General features: G+C 43.7%; 1 protein-coding gene across 1 annotated transcript in view; it reads right to left on the reverse strand.

The window, feature by feature from the left end:
• Positions 1-423: 423 nt before the first annotated feature.
• DCN (decorin) overlaps positions 424-18,983 on the reverse strand; it is a 159,190-nt gene continuing 140,630 nt past the window's right edge. Inside the window, exons 7-8 of the mRNA XM_073651649.1 lie at positions 4,447-4,585; positions 424-980 (exon numbers count right to left, since the gene is read on the reverse strand). Of these exons, the coding sequence (XP_073507750.1) occupies positions 786-980; positions 4,447-4,585 (334 nt within the window). The 3' untranslated portion in view covers positions 424-785. The remainder of the gene's footprint in view (positions 981-4,446; positions 4,586-18,983) is intronic.

The raw sequence follows: 18,983 nt of genomic DNA on the forward strand, positions 1-18,983 counted from the left end.
CCTAGCAGTGATAATCTCCTGGTGATAAAACCTTCATTGTATAGAGACAACAGCACACAGCCTGAAATATGTGCATCAGCTGCTACATTATGTTGTCTCCAGATTATATAGCAAAAGCATGCTGATAAATTCCCTTTAAATTTAGAACTAGTGGGTGCAAATGCATACATTAAGTAGCTCCCTAAAAGCTGTTATTTCTTGGAAATAGCTTGCATTCATTCCCCTCCCATCTACAAGTCCTTTACAATATTAAGAAGAGCTACAAGCATTCTCATTGCACTTTTCTCTGCTGCCCTGCTCTGAAGACTGGGCTCACTTCTTCTATTCCTGTTTGGCACTTGCACTTACAAGTTCAGCTTTGATATCTCGTAGGTCAACATATTCTAACAGATTGTAACAACACTTCCATTTTCAAGAAAGAAATATGAAAAAAAAAACAATTTAATTTGCTTTTCTTAAGCAAAAATGGCATTTATGATTTACCAGCATGTACATATTCCTCAGTATAACACACTAAGTTAGCAGTCTGCTAAATACATCACAATTATACAATTCTCATGTTTCATGGAAAGTAGACTACATTCATGATAGTACATGATATACCTCATCAGCAGCCTTCTTTAGATTGGAGAAGCCATATTTTCATGAAATATAGGTACAAAATATATTTTGGGACAGATTCCAGTATTTGCATTTTTCTAGTTGCTAGGGCTTTAAAAACAAAATAATAAAAAAAGAAAAAAAAACCTCAAAGACTTTATTTTACAAAATAAGAGCCTGCGCGTTTACTTGTAGTTTCCAATCTGAATAGCGGAGCGTTCATAAACACATCTGAATGTGGCTGGTTGGATTTCCCAGTACTGCACAGGATTGCTGAAGAGGCTGATTCCTGTGTATGAAGCCTTCTTTGTGTTGTATCCAATAGGACAAAAGTCATTTGTTGAAACAGCAGCAATTTTGTTATTGTGAAGATAGATAACCTGTAAAATACCAGTACAGCAAGTGTTAGGATTGGTAATTGTGAAGAATTACTGCATAACTTCACAAAAATAATCAATGATTGAATGAGAATAATGGCAGATGAAAAATTACTAATTAAAAAAAAATATAGAGCTACCTGTTGTAGTAAATTATGCATGTGTGGTATATTTGAAGAGCCCAAAAGGCAAATATTGGGCAATGCAAATCCCCACAGTTGTCTTTAGAGCCCTATAGACCTCCAATTGTGCTTGCCTATAGTGCATAGACTATGCAGGCAGTAGATAAGTAGTCTGAAGACTGTTTCTAGGCTGCAGTGAAGGCACAGAGAATCTGATTACCCGGCAGTTTCCTTTGCTCTAAGGCTTTGCTCCCACAATGTTTTTTTCATTTATTTTTTCTTTTGCAGATTTTCTGCAGCATTTCGGCACCAATTAGGCTACGTTCCCACAATAAGTTTTGGTGCGTTATTGACGTTGTGTATTTTTTGCTGCATCAAAAAACGCACATGAATATTAAGTGCATTTCCGCTCCTAAAATGTTTTTTCAGCACAAAAGCGCATTTAATCCGCACCTAAGTATGTCAATAAAATTTGTCAACTCCAAATACCAGGACGTTTTAAAAACAAAGCAGCTTTATTTATAGCATGACACACCAAAAAGACCCAAAAAGCGCACCATCAAAAATGCTATACAAACGCACACAAAAACGCAATGAAAAAAGCTAGTGTCCCAATTTAAATAATAGGTCCAGAAATGGTGCAGAAACATCAAAAATTCAAGAAAAGCTCATTGTGGGAACATAGCCTTAGGCACGTTTCACACATCCGGATATTTCTGGTACTGGAAAAACTCGTACCGGAGATATCCGTGTCCGTGTGCACCTATGTGGCAACCGTGTACCGCCCTTAGTGCCGCATCAGGATCACACGTACCGGCGCCTGGGAATCAGCGTTACAGTTAGCGCTTTTCCCAAGCGCCGAGTGCTGAATGCTGCCCTCATCATTGTCCCTAGCCGGCGCTGTGATCAGCACCAACAGGGGACCATGATGAGAGTAGTAGTTTGCTCCCACTGTTTCCAACTGTAAAAATAAGAATAAAATAAAAAATCCTTATGCTCACCTGTCCTAAGTGTCCCCTGCTGTAATCCATGCGACCACTCACACCAAGGAACCGGGGAAAATTGACACATTCTAGCAGGCCCCGAGCTGCGCTCAGTGAGTGACAGGACACGGCTTACTGAGCTTAGCATAGGTCCGGGGCCTGCTCGCTGCAGCGAGTTATTCTCCCCGGCTCCTTGGCATGAGCAGTTGCATGAATTATTGCAGGGGACACTTAAGACAGGTGAGTATAAGGATTTTTTATTTTATTCTCATTTTTACAGATGGAGACAGCGGGAGCAGACTACTATTCTCATCATGGTCCCCTGCTGGTGCTGATTGCAGCGCCGGCAACGGACAATGATGAGGGTAGCGTTCAGCACCCGGTGCTTGGGAACATTGCTAGCTGTACGTTGATTCCTAGGCACCGGTACGTGTCTCACGGATGATACACGGATGTCATTCGTGTGTCATCAGTGTGAGACGTTTTGCGGCCCGTGCAGTGGGTAAAAAACAAACATGTCAGCGTGTTTTTCCTACGGACACACGGTTCGTGAAAACACACTAACATGTGCACAGTCCTATTCATTTGATTGGGTCTACGTTTGTCAACGTCTACAGTATGTGTGGAAATGGACACTACACGTACTCAAAACACTGACGTTTGAAAGAGGCCTTAGCTAAATTAGATTACTTGCTTTTTTTCATTGCATTTTTGAGCGTTTTTTTTAATATACAGTTTTTACACTTTTTTGACCCGGCATCTCTTGTTGGTGTGTCATGTTTTAAATGAAGCTGCTTTGTTTTTCTACTTCCTGGTTTTAGGATTTGACAATACGGTATTAACACAGTCATGTGTGGATTAAATTCATTTTTAGTAGGCATGAGATTTCTTTAAATCCCATCCACTTTGCAGCATGTGTAAAGGAATGTGCACACGTTGAGTAAAATTTCTGCACCTTTTCTGCATCTCTTGGCAGGAAAAATGCAGCTGCAAAAACACAGCTGCAAAAATAAGCAATGTGGGCATGACACTTCAGGTTTCTCATTTCCTTTGCTGGCATCAGGATTGCTCCAGGTTTTGCTAGCAAATCTGCATGGCAAAAATGCACCAAAAATGCACCAAATCTGAAATGTGTGCACACAGCCTAAGATGCTGCTCTTTTTTGCTCTGTGAAAATACACATCATGAATAACTCCTAAAAACTCATTGTGGGAACCTAACACAGGACTGATCATGCTTGCTATTTACAATAATGCAGGTAAAAGATAAAACAAAAAAGAAGATACTGAATTGATATAATATATATATTATTTCAATAAACTTAAAAGAGTTATCCACTTTTGACAAAATTTGGCCCATAGGCCCAGTTATATTTAAAAAAAAAATCACTTGTCTTTGCCGCTGTCCTTGTCTCTATTGTTTGGCTGCAACGTTAACATCCTGTCAAAAGTGCAGAAGCCAATCAATGCACTCAGTGACCCATGCAGCTTATATGTTTTTTTACACAAAACTGAGCCAAGTGGCAAAAATTTGAAAGGGACATTCCATTTAATGTGATGACAGGAACATATCTAGGGTTCTACATATCTTGTTAAACCGATGCACACATAGGGATTAACCCTTTCGGCGAGCATGCTCGAGTGCTCGCCGAGTATCTTCCTAAGAAACAGGCAATCCTCACATGTATTAAAGCTGTCAAACAGTCACAAATCATGCACACAGGCCTACTCAAACATAACACCCGAGCACGCTGAAGATACTCGGGAAACAGCAGAGCATGCTTGTAAATCTCGAGTAACGAGCATGCTCGCTCATTATTAATAGGAATTTATCAAGCCTCCATAGGCAAGCAGAAAGTTGTATCTATTAGCAGTTTTCCTAAAGGTGTTGTCCGGCCTAAAGCTACAAATCTGCAGTCACTCTTTGTGACTGCAGACTTGAGCATCCTCACAGCATTCACAAAGTGTATTGTGAGGATTCTCCAGTGCCGTCTTTGAGAGCTGCTCATGGTCGTCATGTGACCACAAGTATGCGATTGGCAGACATGCGGTCACTTGTCGACGAGACGTGTGCGGTCTCTCTCAATGTAGAGCAAGGCCAGACATGTTAAGTCGGAATGTGGCTGAAAGTATGCAAATTGATGGCACTGGAGCACAGTGCGAATGCTGTGAGAATTCACAAGTCTGCAGTTACAAAGAGTAATCTAAGACTAGACAAGCACTTTAATCTGTTGAAGGACTGTCTATTGATTCATCTGGTCTAAGAGGATGGTAACTTTGTGGTCTTGTACTCTGCCTGGATCCCGCTTTTATCCTAACTTAGTGTGCTGTTATATTTTTATAATAATTTAAATGTATACTTTACCTGGATGTACTTGTGTTCATTGAGTCCTGTAGGCACCTGAGTTAGGCTGTTATGGTCTAAGTGTAGCTCCCGTAAATGAGGAACATTGGAAATGGATCCATTTTCAACATTCATTATGCTGTTATAACTCAATCCTAACCTGCAGAAATAATAAAATGTTTAAAGTGAAAAAAAGTATAATATTCAAATATTTATCTATGTGAGTAAATTAATTTAGGAAAAATATGACCATGTATACTGACTTTACAGTCATAAGTTATACTGTAATATCTAGATGGATTCAAAATTCTTATGGTTGCCAAGGGAAATTGTCAGAAAACTGGTAAACTGACAGCACACCACTTATAAATAATATATATTTTTGCATCTGTCTCATTCATCGAAATCTGGTTTGGAACAATCCATATAAATGCTACAGAAACAAACCTATTTGCAAGCAGGGTTGTAACGATCGCGGTCGCAAAGGGTATGACAATAACCGATCCCGTGCGGATGGGGACCCACCATCACCAACTCCTATGTCAGCTGTATGTGTGTCCTAGGATGCTCATTCAGCTCAAATGTATTGCAGCGCAGAGACCCACTGCATCAAACTCCGCCGGCAAATCAATGGCCGGCAGCTGACGTTGGCGTGTCAGGCACAGGAGGCGCATGACAGTGACGTCATGGATCGTCAGTAGCATCGCTCAAGTCAGCTGCTGGCTTCTGTGCTGGCTATAGAAGAGGACGCCACACGTTTTAGGTGCGGAGTAAAGTGAGAAGGATCATTTCTTTTTTTTTAAATGTGTTAGAGAACAGCAGCAAAACGGGATGTGTCCAGGATAGGGTACATACAGTACTGAAAGGGGTCCAGTATGGGGGACATATATTACTGGAAGGGGCCAGATGGAGACATTACACCAAGATGGGAGACATTATTACTGGAAGGGGTCCAGGATGAGGAACATTATAGCAGTAAGGGGGCCAGGATGGGGGACATTATTCCAGGAAGGGGAGCAGGGTGTTGGACAATTTTACTGGAAGGCCCCAGTATGGGGAACATTCTTACTGGAAGGGGGCAAAGGATGTTGGACATTATTACTGAAAGGGGCCCAAGATGGATGAGGGACATTATTACAGAAAGGGAACCAAGATGGAGGACATTATACCAGAAGGGGCCCAGGATGGGTGACATTTAGTACAGGATGGGAACATTATTACATTATAGGGGGGAAGCAATGCATATGTCTTTATAGGATTTAGACTGCTACAAGGGCTAATACCTTTGACCAACATGTAGGTGGGGGGCCCAGGTCCAAATATAGCACCAGAGACCATCGGACTCTAGTTACGCCACTGTTCACAAGTATGGAATACATTTATTAGTTGCAGAAATATTTGCTGTAAATCAAAAGCATGAGAACAAAACCTAAATATTTGGTATAAATCTAAAGCATGAGAACAAACACTGTAGAGGGGTGAGTTCCCCTAATTCAGCTAAAATGTTTCCTTAGGGCTCATTCAAAAGTCCATGCAAATTGGTCTGAGCATGGACCACAAATGCATGGACTGGGAGCAGGTCTCCAGACCCAAATGTGACAACCTCATAGAAATACATGAAGCTGTCATTCTCTGGTCAGGACACCTGCGGCTAGTTTGTGCATTAGTGGTCCTTGTTTGGGCCAATTTGCACGGACATCTAAATGAGACCTAAATCAGATTCTTAGGAATGATCTGGAGTATCACCAGTCACAACACTGTATAAACACCATCACACCAATCTTTATTTATTTTACATTCAAATATGGTGACACATTGGCTGTCATTCATTGAACTTGGGGAAAACCTTCACATACTGTGAGTGTTTTTTGAATAGAGAGGCAATGCTATATTGCATATAATCTTAGACATGTATCAGCAATTACAGTTTTCTATTACATCATAAGTTTGTTGGATTCTCTTTAGACTACCATTACTGTATTAATCTATATGTGAATTATTGTAAATAAACAGTGAATGGTTTATAAAACTTTCCCCCTCCCCTCTTCTTTTTCTATAACTAGTCCATTAGTTATCACTATTTCTTGTTTTTTTTCTCCTTGTCCTATCTATTGTTAATTCTCTGGTTGACTTTAATATGTACTTTAACAATCTTTAATGTTAAATATCAATATAATGCTTTGTTTTATTATGTACTTGTTGATCTTGATTTACTCTATTTTCGTTCTCTGTGTATATTATATATGAGAATACTTCACTTATTTACTTTATTACTTTCGGATGGAACGTTCTATTGTAGTTATGTCTCCAGTCTGCTATATTTTTTGTTCGATGCACTGCCAGCTATTTACATGCACTAGTCTGGTCCAAAAATTGGACCAGCATAGTGCATGCTGTGACTTTTACATACAAACATTGGTCCATGTGGATAATTGGCCATGTGCACTGACTGGCATATTGTGTATAATGGGTTTGTATGCTCTCCATGTGGGGTCTGTGAAACACAAGGATATGACACATACATATGATATGCTCATTAGGATACTCCCCTACCTCAGCTGTTATATCAAAGCTACATTAGCTTGCGGCTTGCAAGGTAACTACATTCACTATTTAGGTCTCAAAGCTTTTACACGCTAGTAATTCAATGTGGCTGCACGTAGGTTTCGCTATGAAGCATGTAGGCAAACTCTGATACTCATGGAACTGTAAGATGCTGACAAGTCACAAGCATTCTCCTAACAGACTCATGTGAGCGATTCATGGAGGCAATATCACAGACTAAGACAAAAGTTAAGCACAAAAGATTATCCTTCTTGGCAGCATATTGTTCAGTGTGCATCTGAAATGTGGTCTGCCTGTGGAAACAAGCTACCAAACGACAGCCGAATGGTAAATATGTTCCTTTAGCTTCATCTGCCATTTTCTTTATGCTTGAAATAGGCCGTTTGCTGGCCGAAACTTTGCTTTTTATGATGCATTTTGGACAAATAAAGAAATAGAACTATCTCGCTGATGCCTTGGAAATGATTTGTCTCTGAATTTGCTGATGACTTGGTACGAAGTTTCCCCAAGGAAGCACGCAGCCTGTGGAGTGGTGCAAAGGGAACTACCATTACGGACACGGTAAATATCTTCCCATTAATGGTCGTTTAGCATCGCAAAATTGAGTGGTGTGAACAAATTCCAACTTTATGCTGTTTACAAATTAGACATAATAACTAACTCTAATCTGCACCATTGTGATAACTCTAAGGTGGGTTCTATGGTGATCTAATTGCTGCTCATTAGATCCACATGAAAGTCAAATATTGCAGATGCATTATAGCCCCTTAGTGACCAGGCCAATTTTTCATGTGTCACTATATGTGGCAATAACTCTAAAACATTTCAACATATCCCAATGATTTTGAGACTATTTTTTTCGGAACATATTACACTTTATGTTAATGGTAAATTTAGATTGATATGTTTTGGATTTATTTATCAAAATATCAGAAATTTGACAAAAATTAGCAATGTGCAAATGTTGAATGATTATCCTTTTAATCCAGATCACCATAGCACACAAAAAGTTAATACATAACCTTTACCTTATGTCTGTCTTACATCAGCATCATCTGCAAAAAGGTTTTATTTTTTTAGGATGTTAGAAGTAGACATGAGCGAACATGTTCAAAAAACGTTCTGTAATTTCAAATTCAGCATGAACATTGCACATTTGGATTCGTGATTGGACACCCGAGCGTTTTTACTCAAAATCTGGAAAATTCGGACAAAGCGCGGTAAATGATCGCGTTTCCACTAGTGTATTTTTTATGACTTTGACTAGGATAGTGGTGCTGTATGATGAGCGGCGGGATGTGTTTCATGAGGAGATGGGGTGGGGATAGGTCAGAGGAGAACTGGACTGTTATTCATATTTTTATTTAGTTTTTTCTTAAATTAATGTGAGCAGATTCCGGCAAGCCAATGAGGGCACAGGAACCATCCGCAATGTCCAGATACAAGGGCTTGGGTCATTGGCTGCTGAAGTCACATGTCCCTCTCCATATAAACAGCGGACATGCTGTTTTTAGCGCCATTTTGACAGTGTAACAGCACAGAGATGCTGCTGCTTTTGGATATTGAAAGAGTGAGATAGTTAGCTAGGTGCTTGTTTGTAAGTCTGATAGTTTCGATAGATAGGATCCTGTGTGGCTGTGAAATTGGTCTTCCAGAAGATCAATAGCTTTTGATAATAGTGTGGTCCAGGCAGAGACAGATGGCCACATTTCAGCATAGAACTCTGTTGTGCTGATATAGTTTTCCATGCAGGAGTACACCTTTGAAACTCAAATTTTTTCTGGTATTACATTGCTACATAAACAAGGCCACATCTGAGCTTGTAATTGTTGTGCGCTGAGATTCGTCTCTATCCAGGGATCTACAATATAAAATCAAATTTTTTTTATGCTACTACCGTGCTATATATAGCAGGCCACATCTGAGATTTTAATTGTTTTGCACTGAGATTTGTCATCTATCCAGGGCTGTACAGTATAAAATCTATTTTTTTCTGTTACTACCATGCTACATAAAGAAGGCCACATCTAGGCCTGTAATTGTTTTGTACTGAGATTCGTCTCTATCCAGGGCTCCACAGTATAAAATCTAATTGTTTCTGTTACTACCATGCTACATAAAGAAGGCCACATCTGAGCTTGTAATTGTTTTGTACTGAGATTTGTCTCTATCCAGGGCTCCACAGTACTAAATGTAATTGTTTCTGTTACTACCGTGATACATAAGCCAGGACACATCTGAGCTTGTAATTGTTTTTCACTGAGATTAATCTCTATCCATGGCTCTAGAGTACAAAATCAATTTTTTTATGTTTCTACCGTGCTATATAAAGCAGGCCACATCTAAGCATGTAATTGTTTTGCACTGAGATTCTGCTCTATCCAGGGATACACAGCACAGAATCTAATTGTTTCTGTTACTACTGTGCTACATAAAGCAGGCCACATCTGAGCTTGTATTTATTTTGTGCTGAGATTCGTCATCTATCCAGGGCTCCACAGTACAAAATCTAATAGTTTCTGTTACTGCTGTGCTACATAAAGCAGGCCACATCTGAGGTTGAAATTGTTTTGCACTGAGATTCGTCTCTATCCAGGGCTGTACAGTACAAAATCTAATTTTTTCTGTTACTGCCGTGCTAAATAAAGAAGGCCACATCTGAGCTTGTAATTGTTTTGCGCTGAGATTTGTCTCTATTCAGGCTCCCACAGTACAAAATCTAATTGCTTCTGTTACTACCGTGCAACATAAAGCAGGACACAACTGAGCTTGCAATTGTTTTGTGCTGAGATTCGTTTCTATCCAAGGTTCTACAGTACAAAATCTAAATTTTTTTGTTACTACCATGCTACATAAAGAAGGACACATCTGAGCTTGTAATTGTTTTGTGCTGATATTCATCTCTATCCAGGGCTACACAGTACAAAATCGAATTGTTTCTGTTTCTACCGTGCTACATAAAGCAGGCCACATCTGAGATTGTAATTGTTTTGTGCTGACATTCGTCTCTAATCCAGGGCTGTACAGTAGAAAATCTATTTTTTCTGTTACTACTGTGCTACATAAAGCAGGCCACATCTTAGCTTGTAATTGTTTTGCACTGAGATTCGTCTCTATCCAGGGCTGTGCAGTACAAAATCTATTTTTTTCTGTTACTGCCGTGTTAAATAAAGAAGGCCACATCTGAGCTTATTATTGTTTTGCGCTGAGATTTGTCACTATCCAGGGCTGCACAGTACAAAATCTAATTGCTTCTCTTACTACCGTGCTACATAAAGCAGGACACAACTGAGCTTGTAATTGTTTTGTGCTGAGATTCTTCTCTATCCAGGGCTCTACAGTACAAAATGTAATTTTTTTCAGGTTACTACCATGCTACACAAAGCAGGACACATCTGAGCTTGTAATTGTTTTGCGCTGAGATTCCTTTCTATCCAAGGTTCTAAAGTACAAAATTTAATTTTTTCAGTTACTACCATGCTACACAAAGCAGGACACATCTGAGCTTGTAATTGTTTTGTGCTGAGATTCTTCTCTATCCAGGGCTCTACAGTACAAAATGTAATTTTTTTCAGTTACTACCATGCTACACAAAGCAGGACACATCTGAGCTTGTAATTGTTTTGCGCTGAGATTCGTCTCTATCCAAGGTTCTACAGTACAAAATCTAACTGTTTCTGTTACTACCGTGCTACATAAAGCAGGACACATCTGAGCTTGTAATTGTTTTGTGCTGATATTCATCTCTATCCAGGGCTACACAGTACAAAATCTAATTGCTTCTGTTATGAAAGTGCTACATAAAGCAGGACACATCTGAGCTTGTAATTGTTTTGCGCTTAGATCCGTCTCTATCCAGGGCTCCAAAGTACAAAATCGAATTGTTTCTGTTACGACCGTGCTACTTAAAGCAGGGAACATCTGAGCTTGCAATTGTTTTTTGCTGAGATTCTGCTCTATTCAGGGCTACACAATAAAAAATCTAATTGTTTCTGTTACTACTGTGCTACATAAACAAGGCCATATCTGAGCTTGTAATTGTGTTTAGCTGAGATCCGTCTCTATCCAGGGCTCTACAATACAAATTCTAAATTTTTTATGTTACTACTGTGCTATATAAAGCAGGCCACATCTGAGCTTGTAATTGTTGTAACTGAGATTGTGCTCTATCCAGGGCTACTCAGCACAAAATCTAAATTTTTGTTGCTAATAGCTTGCTCCAGCCACAATATCTGAGCAAATAAATACTGATTGGTAATTTCGTGACAAGTGATTGACAGGTCTGGGCATAGATTTGCTAAACAGTTGGTTAAAAGAGGGGAAGGGCACATCCAACATGAGAGGGAAAAGTCAAGGCCGTGGTGGAAGGTGGAAGCTGTAACGAACAAACACCATCACGTCCTATCCAAAGACAACTGACAACTTTTGCTACTAGACAGGGTACTCCACTCCCTTTCTTTGGCAGCTGCACAGCGGTATGCCTTGTAGATGAGGACCAGAAAGAGCATGTGCTCCAGTGGATTGCAAGTGCTGCATCAAAACGCCTCTCCTCCTCTTCCTCCACCTCAACATCACACACAGTACAGTCCTCAGAGGTGGCACCCAATTACCCTTGTTTCCCCCATGTCACAACTCTCCAACTGCCCAACTAACTGTAGGGAATAACAGATGGGCGAGTCTGCAGAGCTGTTCACACATTCTATGCCATGAGCATCAGAAGTTTGCTCCAAAAATTCACAGACTCAAGAGGAGGAAAGTATCTGCACGGATGCCTAAATTTTTTTTCTGTTGGATCCGGGGGAGGATGAACTAAGGTCCGAGCAGAATCCTGACCCCCGTCTCCAGATATTAACCCCAGGGATGTAGGTGATCCTGGTGAGACTCGGATACCTGAGACACACGCAGACTGTACTGTGCTGTAAGGGCAGGAAGAGGAGGAGGGTGACTCTCAGGACGAGGAGTGGGAAAACAGAGAAGATGATGATGAGGTTGTAGATCCTACTTGGTGTGAACCCAGAGACACGTAGTTGAGTAGCTCAGCTGAGTAGGAGTAGGAGGAGGAGGAAGATAAGGAGGTAATATTGCAGCCTCCTGCACAGACACAGAGTGATGCAACCACGACAAGTGATGCAACCACGACAAGCACTGCATCCTCAGCCGCAACTGTGGCTGTGGCCAGCAGTGGTCACTGATCTGCAGTTCGCAGGGATGGCAAGGGTAGCCTAGCCTGGGCCTTTTTCGTGACCCCAAAGGATAACCCAACTCAAGTTATCTGCCAACTTTGTAAAAATCTACTCAGTAGAGGCAAAAATTGCAATAATTTGACTACTACATGCATAAACCTGCAAATGTGCGATCAACATTCCTTAATCTGGGAATCTCACTGAGATAAAATGCGGACTAGCGGGCTTCACCAACCACCTTCCACCCCATCAATCGCATCTGCTGCTTCTTCCTCCTCCATCACTGTGGCAAGTGTTCTCTTTTCACACATGTCTCCAGCAGCAGAACTTACACTTATTTATCCGCTACAGTAAAGGTAAGTGAGAGGTCGTCAGCTGTTATGAAAGTAGACATGCCTGATGTTTTTGTTTCACTGAGCAATCCACCTCTTTCTCAATCCACTGGAACATCTCCGCCTGCAGCTCACCCACAGTCCAGAAGTTTGTCGTGTTCACCCTTCTGCACCCTCTCTCAGTATAGCAGCAATCCCTCGGTACCGCAGTTGTGGTCACGTAAAATATTGTTTCATCCATCTTCTCCAATCTGTTGGCCACAGAAATGCTGCATTTCTGCCTGGTGGATACAGATGGTTTCTGAAACCTGATGGCCGTTGCAGTCCCCCAGTACCAGTTGCCCAGTCGCCATTACTTCTCTAAGAAAGATGTGCATTCACTACACCAGAATGTTGCAGACAACATCACCCATTCCTTGAAAAAAATCCATAGCTGCCAGGGTGCATTTCACCACAGACACCTGGACAAGCAAGCATGGCCAGGGGCGTTAAATCTCTGACTGTGCTCTGCGTGACTCAGGTAGCTGTGGGGGCAGGTGGGGAAGGGGCTGCTCCACAAGTCTTTGAATTCCCAAGACTTGCAGGACAAACCTCTGTATCTAACACTTCCTCCACTGCTTCTGCCGCTGCCTTAATGATACATGCATTCCAACAGTGCAGAGGGAATGCCCCCCACCTCCGTACTGCGCAGCTAAGGCTCAACCCAATCAGGCAGTCTTCAAATGAATATGCCTTGGAGATCGCAGTCATACAGCTCAAGAGTTGTGGACAGCTCTCCAGGCCGAGTTTGAGCAATGGCTGTCTCCACTGAACCTGGAGCCAGGGAAGGCAGTGTGCAGTAAAGGTGCAAACATGGTGGCAGCCCTACCCAGTGGCAACCTCACACACATGCTTTGCATGGCTCACGTCCTCAACCTGGTGGTATAGCAATTTATCCGGCACTATCCCAGCCTGGATGCTCTTCTGCAGAAACCACGGTCGCTGTGTGCTCACTTCTGCCATTTGCATCCCGCAGGTCATCGACTTGCATCGCTACAGAGGTCTTTCGCCCTACCGGTATACTGGTTGATATTCGATGTGCTGACACAGTGGAATTACACTCTGCACATGTTGCAGCGACTGTGGCAGCAGAGAGGAGCCCTGACACAGTATCTCATGTTGCGTAGCCCAGGGCCAACACAGTACGGATGTCGTGCAAATCATGTTTGCAGAGTGGGCACAGATTAAGGACCTCTGCACACTTCTGCATATTTTTCAAATGGCTACTAAGATGGTAAGCGCTGATGATGCTGTCATCAGCATCACTATTCCGGTCATCTATATGTTGGAGCACACTTTGAATAGTGTGCGGAAGGAGGTGGTGGTCCCAAATGAAGAGGAGGAAGCAGAGGAGGATGCGGAAGAGCGTGCAGCAGTCAGTAGATGAAGAGGATAATAATTCTGTAAAATATTGTCCTCCATTTACAGTTTGTAGCAGTGTGTCAGTGAAGCTATTCACATATGGCTGGGAATAATAGGAAACCACAAGCCCGCTATTTAAAACTGTGGGCGTCCATCAGAAGTATCACATATAACTGTGGTACAAATCCAGTCATTTCTAGCGACCGTGCAAAATGTTGTCCTCCATTTACAGTTTGTAGCAGTGTGTCAGTGAAGCCAGTCACATGTGGTCGCTGGCAATAATAGAAAACTACAAGCCCTCTATTTAAAACCGTGGGTGTCTGTCAGATGTATCACATATAACTGCGGTACAAATACAGCCATTTTTAGCAACCGTGCAAAATATTATCCTCTATTTAAAATGGGCAAGGCACGTGGCAAGGGACAGGGAAGTTGACATGATGGTGATGGTGCATGCAGAGGCCGAGGCCATGGGCAAGCTAAAATAGTGCCACAACAAACACCCACATCTTGATGCCTGACCTTCCTGTCCCAATTTCTAAGGGACAGCAGCACACCACTATTGAACCCAGAGCAGTGTCAAAAGGTTGTTGGTTGGATAGCAGATAAGGCTTCCAGTCACTTTGCCACCACCACCATCACCCTGTCTTCCACATGGTCAAGTCTCAATAGCCGTGAGTCTGGACCGCATATTCCTCACCCTGTTCCTCCTTCCTCCCATCATGTCGAGTGCCCGGAGACAACTGATCTCACACTTGGACACTCCGAAGAGCTGTTCACTTTTCCATTTATAGATTCGGGCCTCTCGTCTGGCCAGCTTCAAGCAGGGCAAGAGGAGAACGCATGTAGCAATGCCCAAATATTTGAGCAGCCACGGTCACACGAAGGCAATGGTGGGAAAGTGCAATTACTGTCGCAAGAGGCGGATGATGATGAGACACAATTGCCAGAAAGTCAGGAGGAGGACCAGAGTGCGGAAGTGGAAGATGAGGTGGTGGACGATGAAGTCACTGACTCAACCTGGCAAGGTGACATGCAGAGCGAGGATAGCAGCACACAGGGGGAGGGAGGCATAGCATCACAACAGTGATGGTGGCCTCAGACAGAAGGCGGGCAACCGTTCCCCATAGCACCAACACGACGGAAGTTGCCAGTACAACTGTTAGGTCTTCCTGAGTCTGGTTGTTTTTTAAAGAATCTGCAAATAATCCCAAAAAGGCCATTTGCACCATCTGCCAGGCCAGCATCAGCAGGGGTAGCAAAACTAGCAGCCTGACCACCACCAGCATGATCAGGCACATGACAGCAAAGCACCCGACTACATGGGCCGAACACTAGGGTCCAGAAACAGTGTCTGCGGGTGACACAACTGCTTGTTCTGCTGTTTTGCGTTCATGCCAATCCCCTCTCCATGGTACATGCAAAGATGATTCCCGCACTGCACCTATAGTTGCACACTCGCAACTACCACCTTCAGCGTCCACGTCCTTGTTCCAGCTCAGCGTTCAATTGTCCCACCCATGTCCTTAGAATGCAAGCACAAATATGCAGCCAACGCCCCACAGGCCACACAACTAAACTCACACATTTTGTGAATGCTTGTGCTCTAAATGTTGCCTGTTAGGCTCGTGGAGATGTAAGCTTTCCACAACCTGATGGCGGCGGCTGTCCCTCGGTACTCGGTCCCCAGCCGCCACTATTTCTCCCGGTGTTCCGTTCCCGCATTACACAAGCACGGGACCCAGAACATTAGAAATGCCCTCAACAACGCAGTTACTAGGAAGATCCACCTAACCACGGACATGCGGAAAAGTGCTTGTGGGTAGGGACAATTCATCTCATTGATAGCTTAATATAGTGGAAGCTGGGACCCAATCAGACCTTAGGACGGAACACCGAGGATTACGGGCCCTGGGTCAATCAGGGTTGCTCTCACATTCTACAGTTCCTATACCTCCTCTTCCTCTTCAGCCTCCATCTCTGAAATTACCACAGATTTGTGGACAGCTCTGAAAGAGCAGACAGATCTTTGGTAGTCACCACTGAACCTACAGCCAGGCATGGTTGTTTGTGACAATGGCCAGAATATGGTGGCAGCTCTGAAGAGAGGAGAGCTCACACATGTACCAGGCAAGGCCCATGTGCTCAACCTCGTGGTTCATAGCATCAAGAGAAGAAAAGACCATATGACCAAAGACCATATCCAAGGAATCACCCTTGTTGATAATAAAATACATGAGTCAGAGACTAATGTGCCCCCACAGTGTCATACAGGGTATATATAACCATGAGCAGTAGACGACCATAGTATCAAAATGTAACCACAGTATTAAGGAGACTCTTGCTATATAAGTAGCTAATGAGGGTAGTACATATATACATATATAAACCCAAGCCCAGGTATCCCTGGGAGGGGGTAAGCAAGTACCAGAGATATCTTAGTCAAAATGCATAGTCTCATGTGAGAATGTAATAACATGTAGCAGTAAGAGTAAAAAAAACAGCCTAAGAGATGAACACAGCCCAGCCTCATCTCATCCCAACTTGGATTGGGTGACTATGAGGAAGAGGAGGAGGAGGAAGAACAGGAGCTAGTTTCCTGCGCTATAGATGGTACTACCCACACAACTGTTGTACTGTCTGTTAAGCGTGGATGGTCTGAGGAGAGGGAGGAAGAGGAGAAGGAGGGTGAGGAGGATAGCATGATCAGTCGTCCCTCTTGGTGAGAACACGGAAGTCTTGCCTGTTAGCAGTCTGGCACACATGGCTGACTTTATGTTACGCTGCCTTTCCCGTGACCCTTGCGTTCTCCAAATTTTGGGTGACAATCATTACTGGTTGGTGACACTTTAAGACCCTTGCTACAAGGAGAACTTTCTATCTCTTATTTCCACGGCAGACATGTCTGCTAAAATGGTGTAGTACCAGAAGGCCCTTGTTGCAGAATTATTAAAAAAAATTCCTTCTGAAAATGCTGGCGGCAGAGGTCACAGTTCGTTGGACAAACAAGGAGTACAGGCGAGCGAGACACAAATACGATCCCGCAAAGGCAGGGGAACACTGTCAAAGGCCTGGGAGAGTTTTCTCAGACCCTCCCATCCTACATTCCTTGATGCGCGAGGTAATCTCACAAGGAGGTATAATTTTATGAAGATGCTGAAGGAGTACCTTGCCGACTGTACCAACGTCCTCCGTGATTCCTCTGTGCCTTATAATTATTGGGTATCCAAGCTGGACACGTGGCATGATCTGGCTCTCTACACCTTGGAGGTCCTGGCCTGCCCTGCTGCTAGTGTTTTGTCAGAGGAATTATAACTGACAACTGAAAATGCTGACAGGCTGACTCTTATTAAAATGAACAAGGGCTGCATTGAGCCAGACTTCTCAACATCACCAAATGATAGCAGCGTAAGATAAACTCAAATCCAGTGTCTTTTTTTTGGGAGGTCTATTCCCATGCACCTCTTCACACCCAGACATGGGTATACACTTCCTGATTATGTCTATTTTCTATTGTCCTCCTCCTTCTCCTCAACCTCATCCTCCACCACCATATCACCAGGGTGGCCATGATGCAACACCCATATAATTTTTTTTAAGGGTGTTTATGATGCCCGTAGGAAATGTTTGTGTTATGCACACGCCCGGGCTAAGCGGCGTGTGCGTGTGATTGGTAGTGATTCCACTGGACCGTGCCGGAGAGTGAATGCCTGGAGGGGCGTGACTAGGTATTCACCCGATCCGACCAGGGTCGCACGACGGCATACGACGCCAGTGCACCAAGGAGGAACCGAGCAGAGGGACCAGGTGCTACTCCAGGACAGACCCCGGACACGGCTGTTGACCCACACAGGGGAATACAGGAACAGGCTGGTAGGCTGGCACACAGACTGGTGGGTATAGGCAGGCACGACTGGTATGCAGGCAGGCGGGTATGCAGGCAGGGGGGTAAAGGCAAGCACAGCTAGAGTGCAGACAGGGAGGCACTAGCAGGTAGGAACACAGGCGGGATAGGACCCAGTACACACTGGGACTCAGGAACAATACAGGCAAAGGGGTACAGGCAAGCACGGCTAGAGTGCAGACAAGGCTGAGCAGGGAGGACAGGGCTCTGTTCACACGGAACAGACAGGAAGGGAAAGGCAGAGCCAGACACCCACAGGGTACTTGCAGTGAAGTAGCGAGTGGACCACAAACTCACAAACGGGAGTACAGAGACAACAGGCAGGAGTTAGGTACGAGTTCAGACTCTGCAGAAAAAGGAAGGGAACGGACATAGAGGCAAAACAGGTAAAGGATAGGAGAGAGTTCAGACTGGAACTGAGTGTACGGAGGAGACCGACACTGCAGCGGGATACAGGAGCGGGTCTGGGAATACGGCCCCCAGAGAGGCAGGACGAACAGGCAAGGAGCGTGTTCAGACAGGACAGACAAGATACAGGAGCGGGTCTAGGTAATCGGCCCCTAGAAGGCGGGAGGAACAGGCTAGGAGCGTGTTCAGACAGGACAGACAAGATACAGGAACGGGTCTAGGTAATCGGCCCCTAGAAGGCAGGAGGAACAGGCTAGGAGCGAGTTCAGACAGGACAGACAAGAGAACACAGAAAGGACTCAGTTCAGACACGGGAACTAATACCGAAAAGCAGGAGACATACAGGACTCAGTTCAGACAGGCCTGGAAATACAGCCTCCAGGAAAGGCAGACAAGGAAACAAAGAACGGGACCTGGCACCTTCAGAGTGCAAGCACACACTGAAGGAAACACTATGCTCAGGCAGGGATAGAAGGGAGCTGCTGAGCTATATACCAAGTGACAGACAGCAATAGGCTGAGGACGCACAAGGGGTGTGACCCACAGCAGGTACAAAAGGCAGGAAGTGATCGGGCGCCGCCCTTAAGCAGCAGAAACAGACACAAACAGACAGCATGGAGGGAATCCAGAGAGACATTCTGGACAGGAGATCAAGTGCGCGCTCCTGCACAGTGGGAGATGGACCACCATGCAAAGACGCCGCCAGGTATGTTACAGTACCTCCCCCCTTACGCCCCCTCTTCTTCAGGCCTGCCAGAATCTTCC

Source organism: Phyllobates terribilis, unplaced genomic scaffold, assembly GCF_046119375.1.
Source record: "Phyllobates terribilis strain yellow unplaced genomic scaffold, ASM4611937v1 Scaffold_11__3_contigs__length_659146591, whole genome shotgun sequence".
NCBI classification, from domain to species: domain Eukaryota; kingdom Metazoa; phylum Chordata; class Amphibia; order Anura; family Dendrobatidae; genus Phyllobates; species Phyllobates terribilis.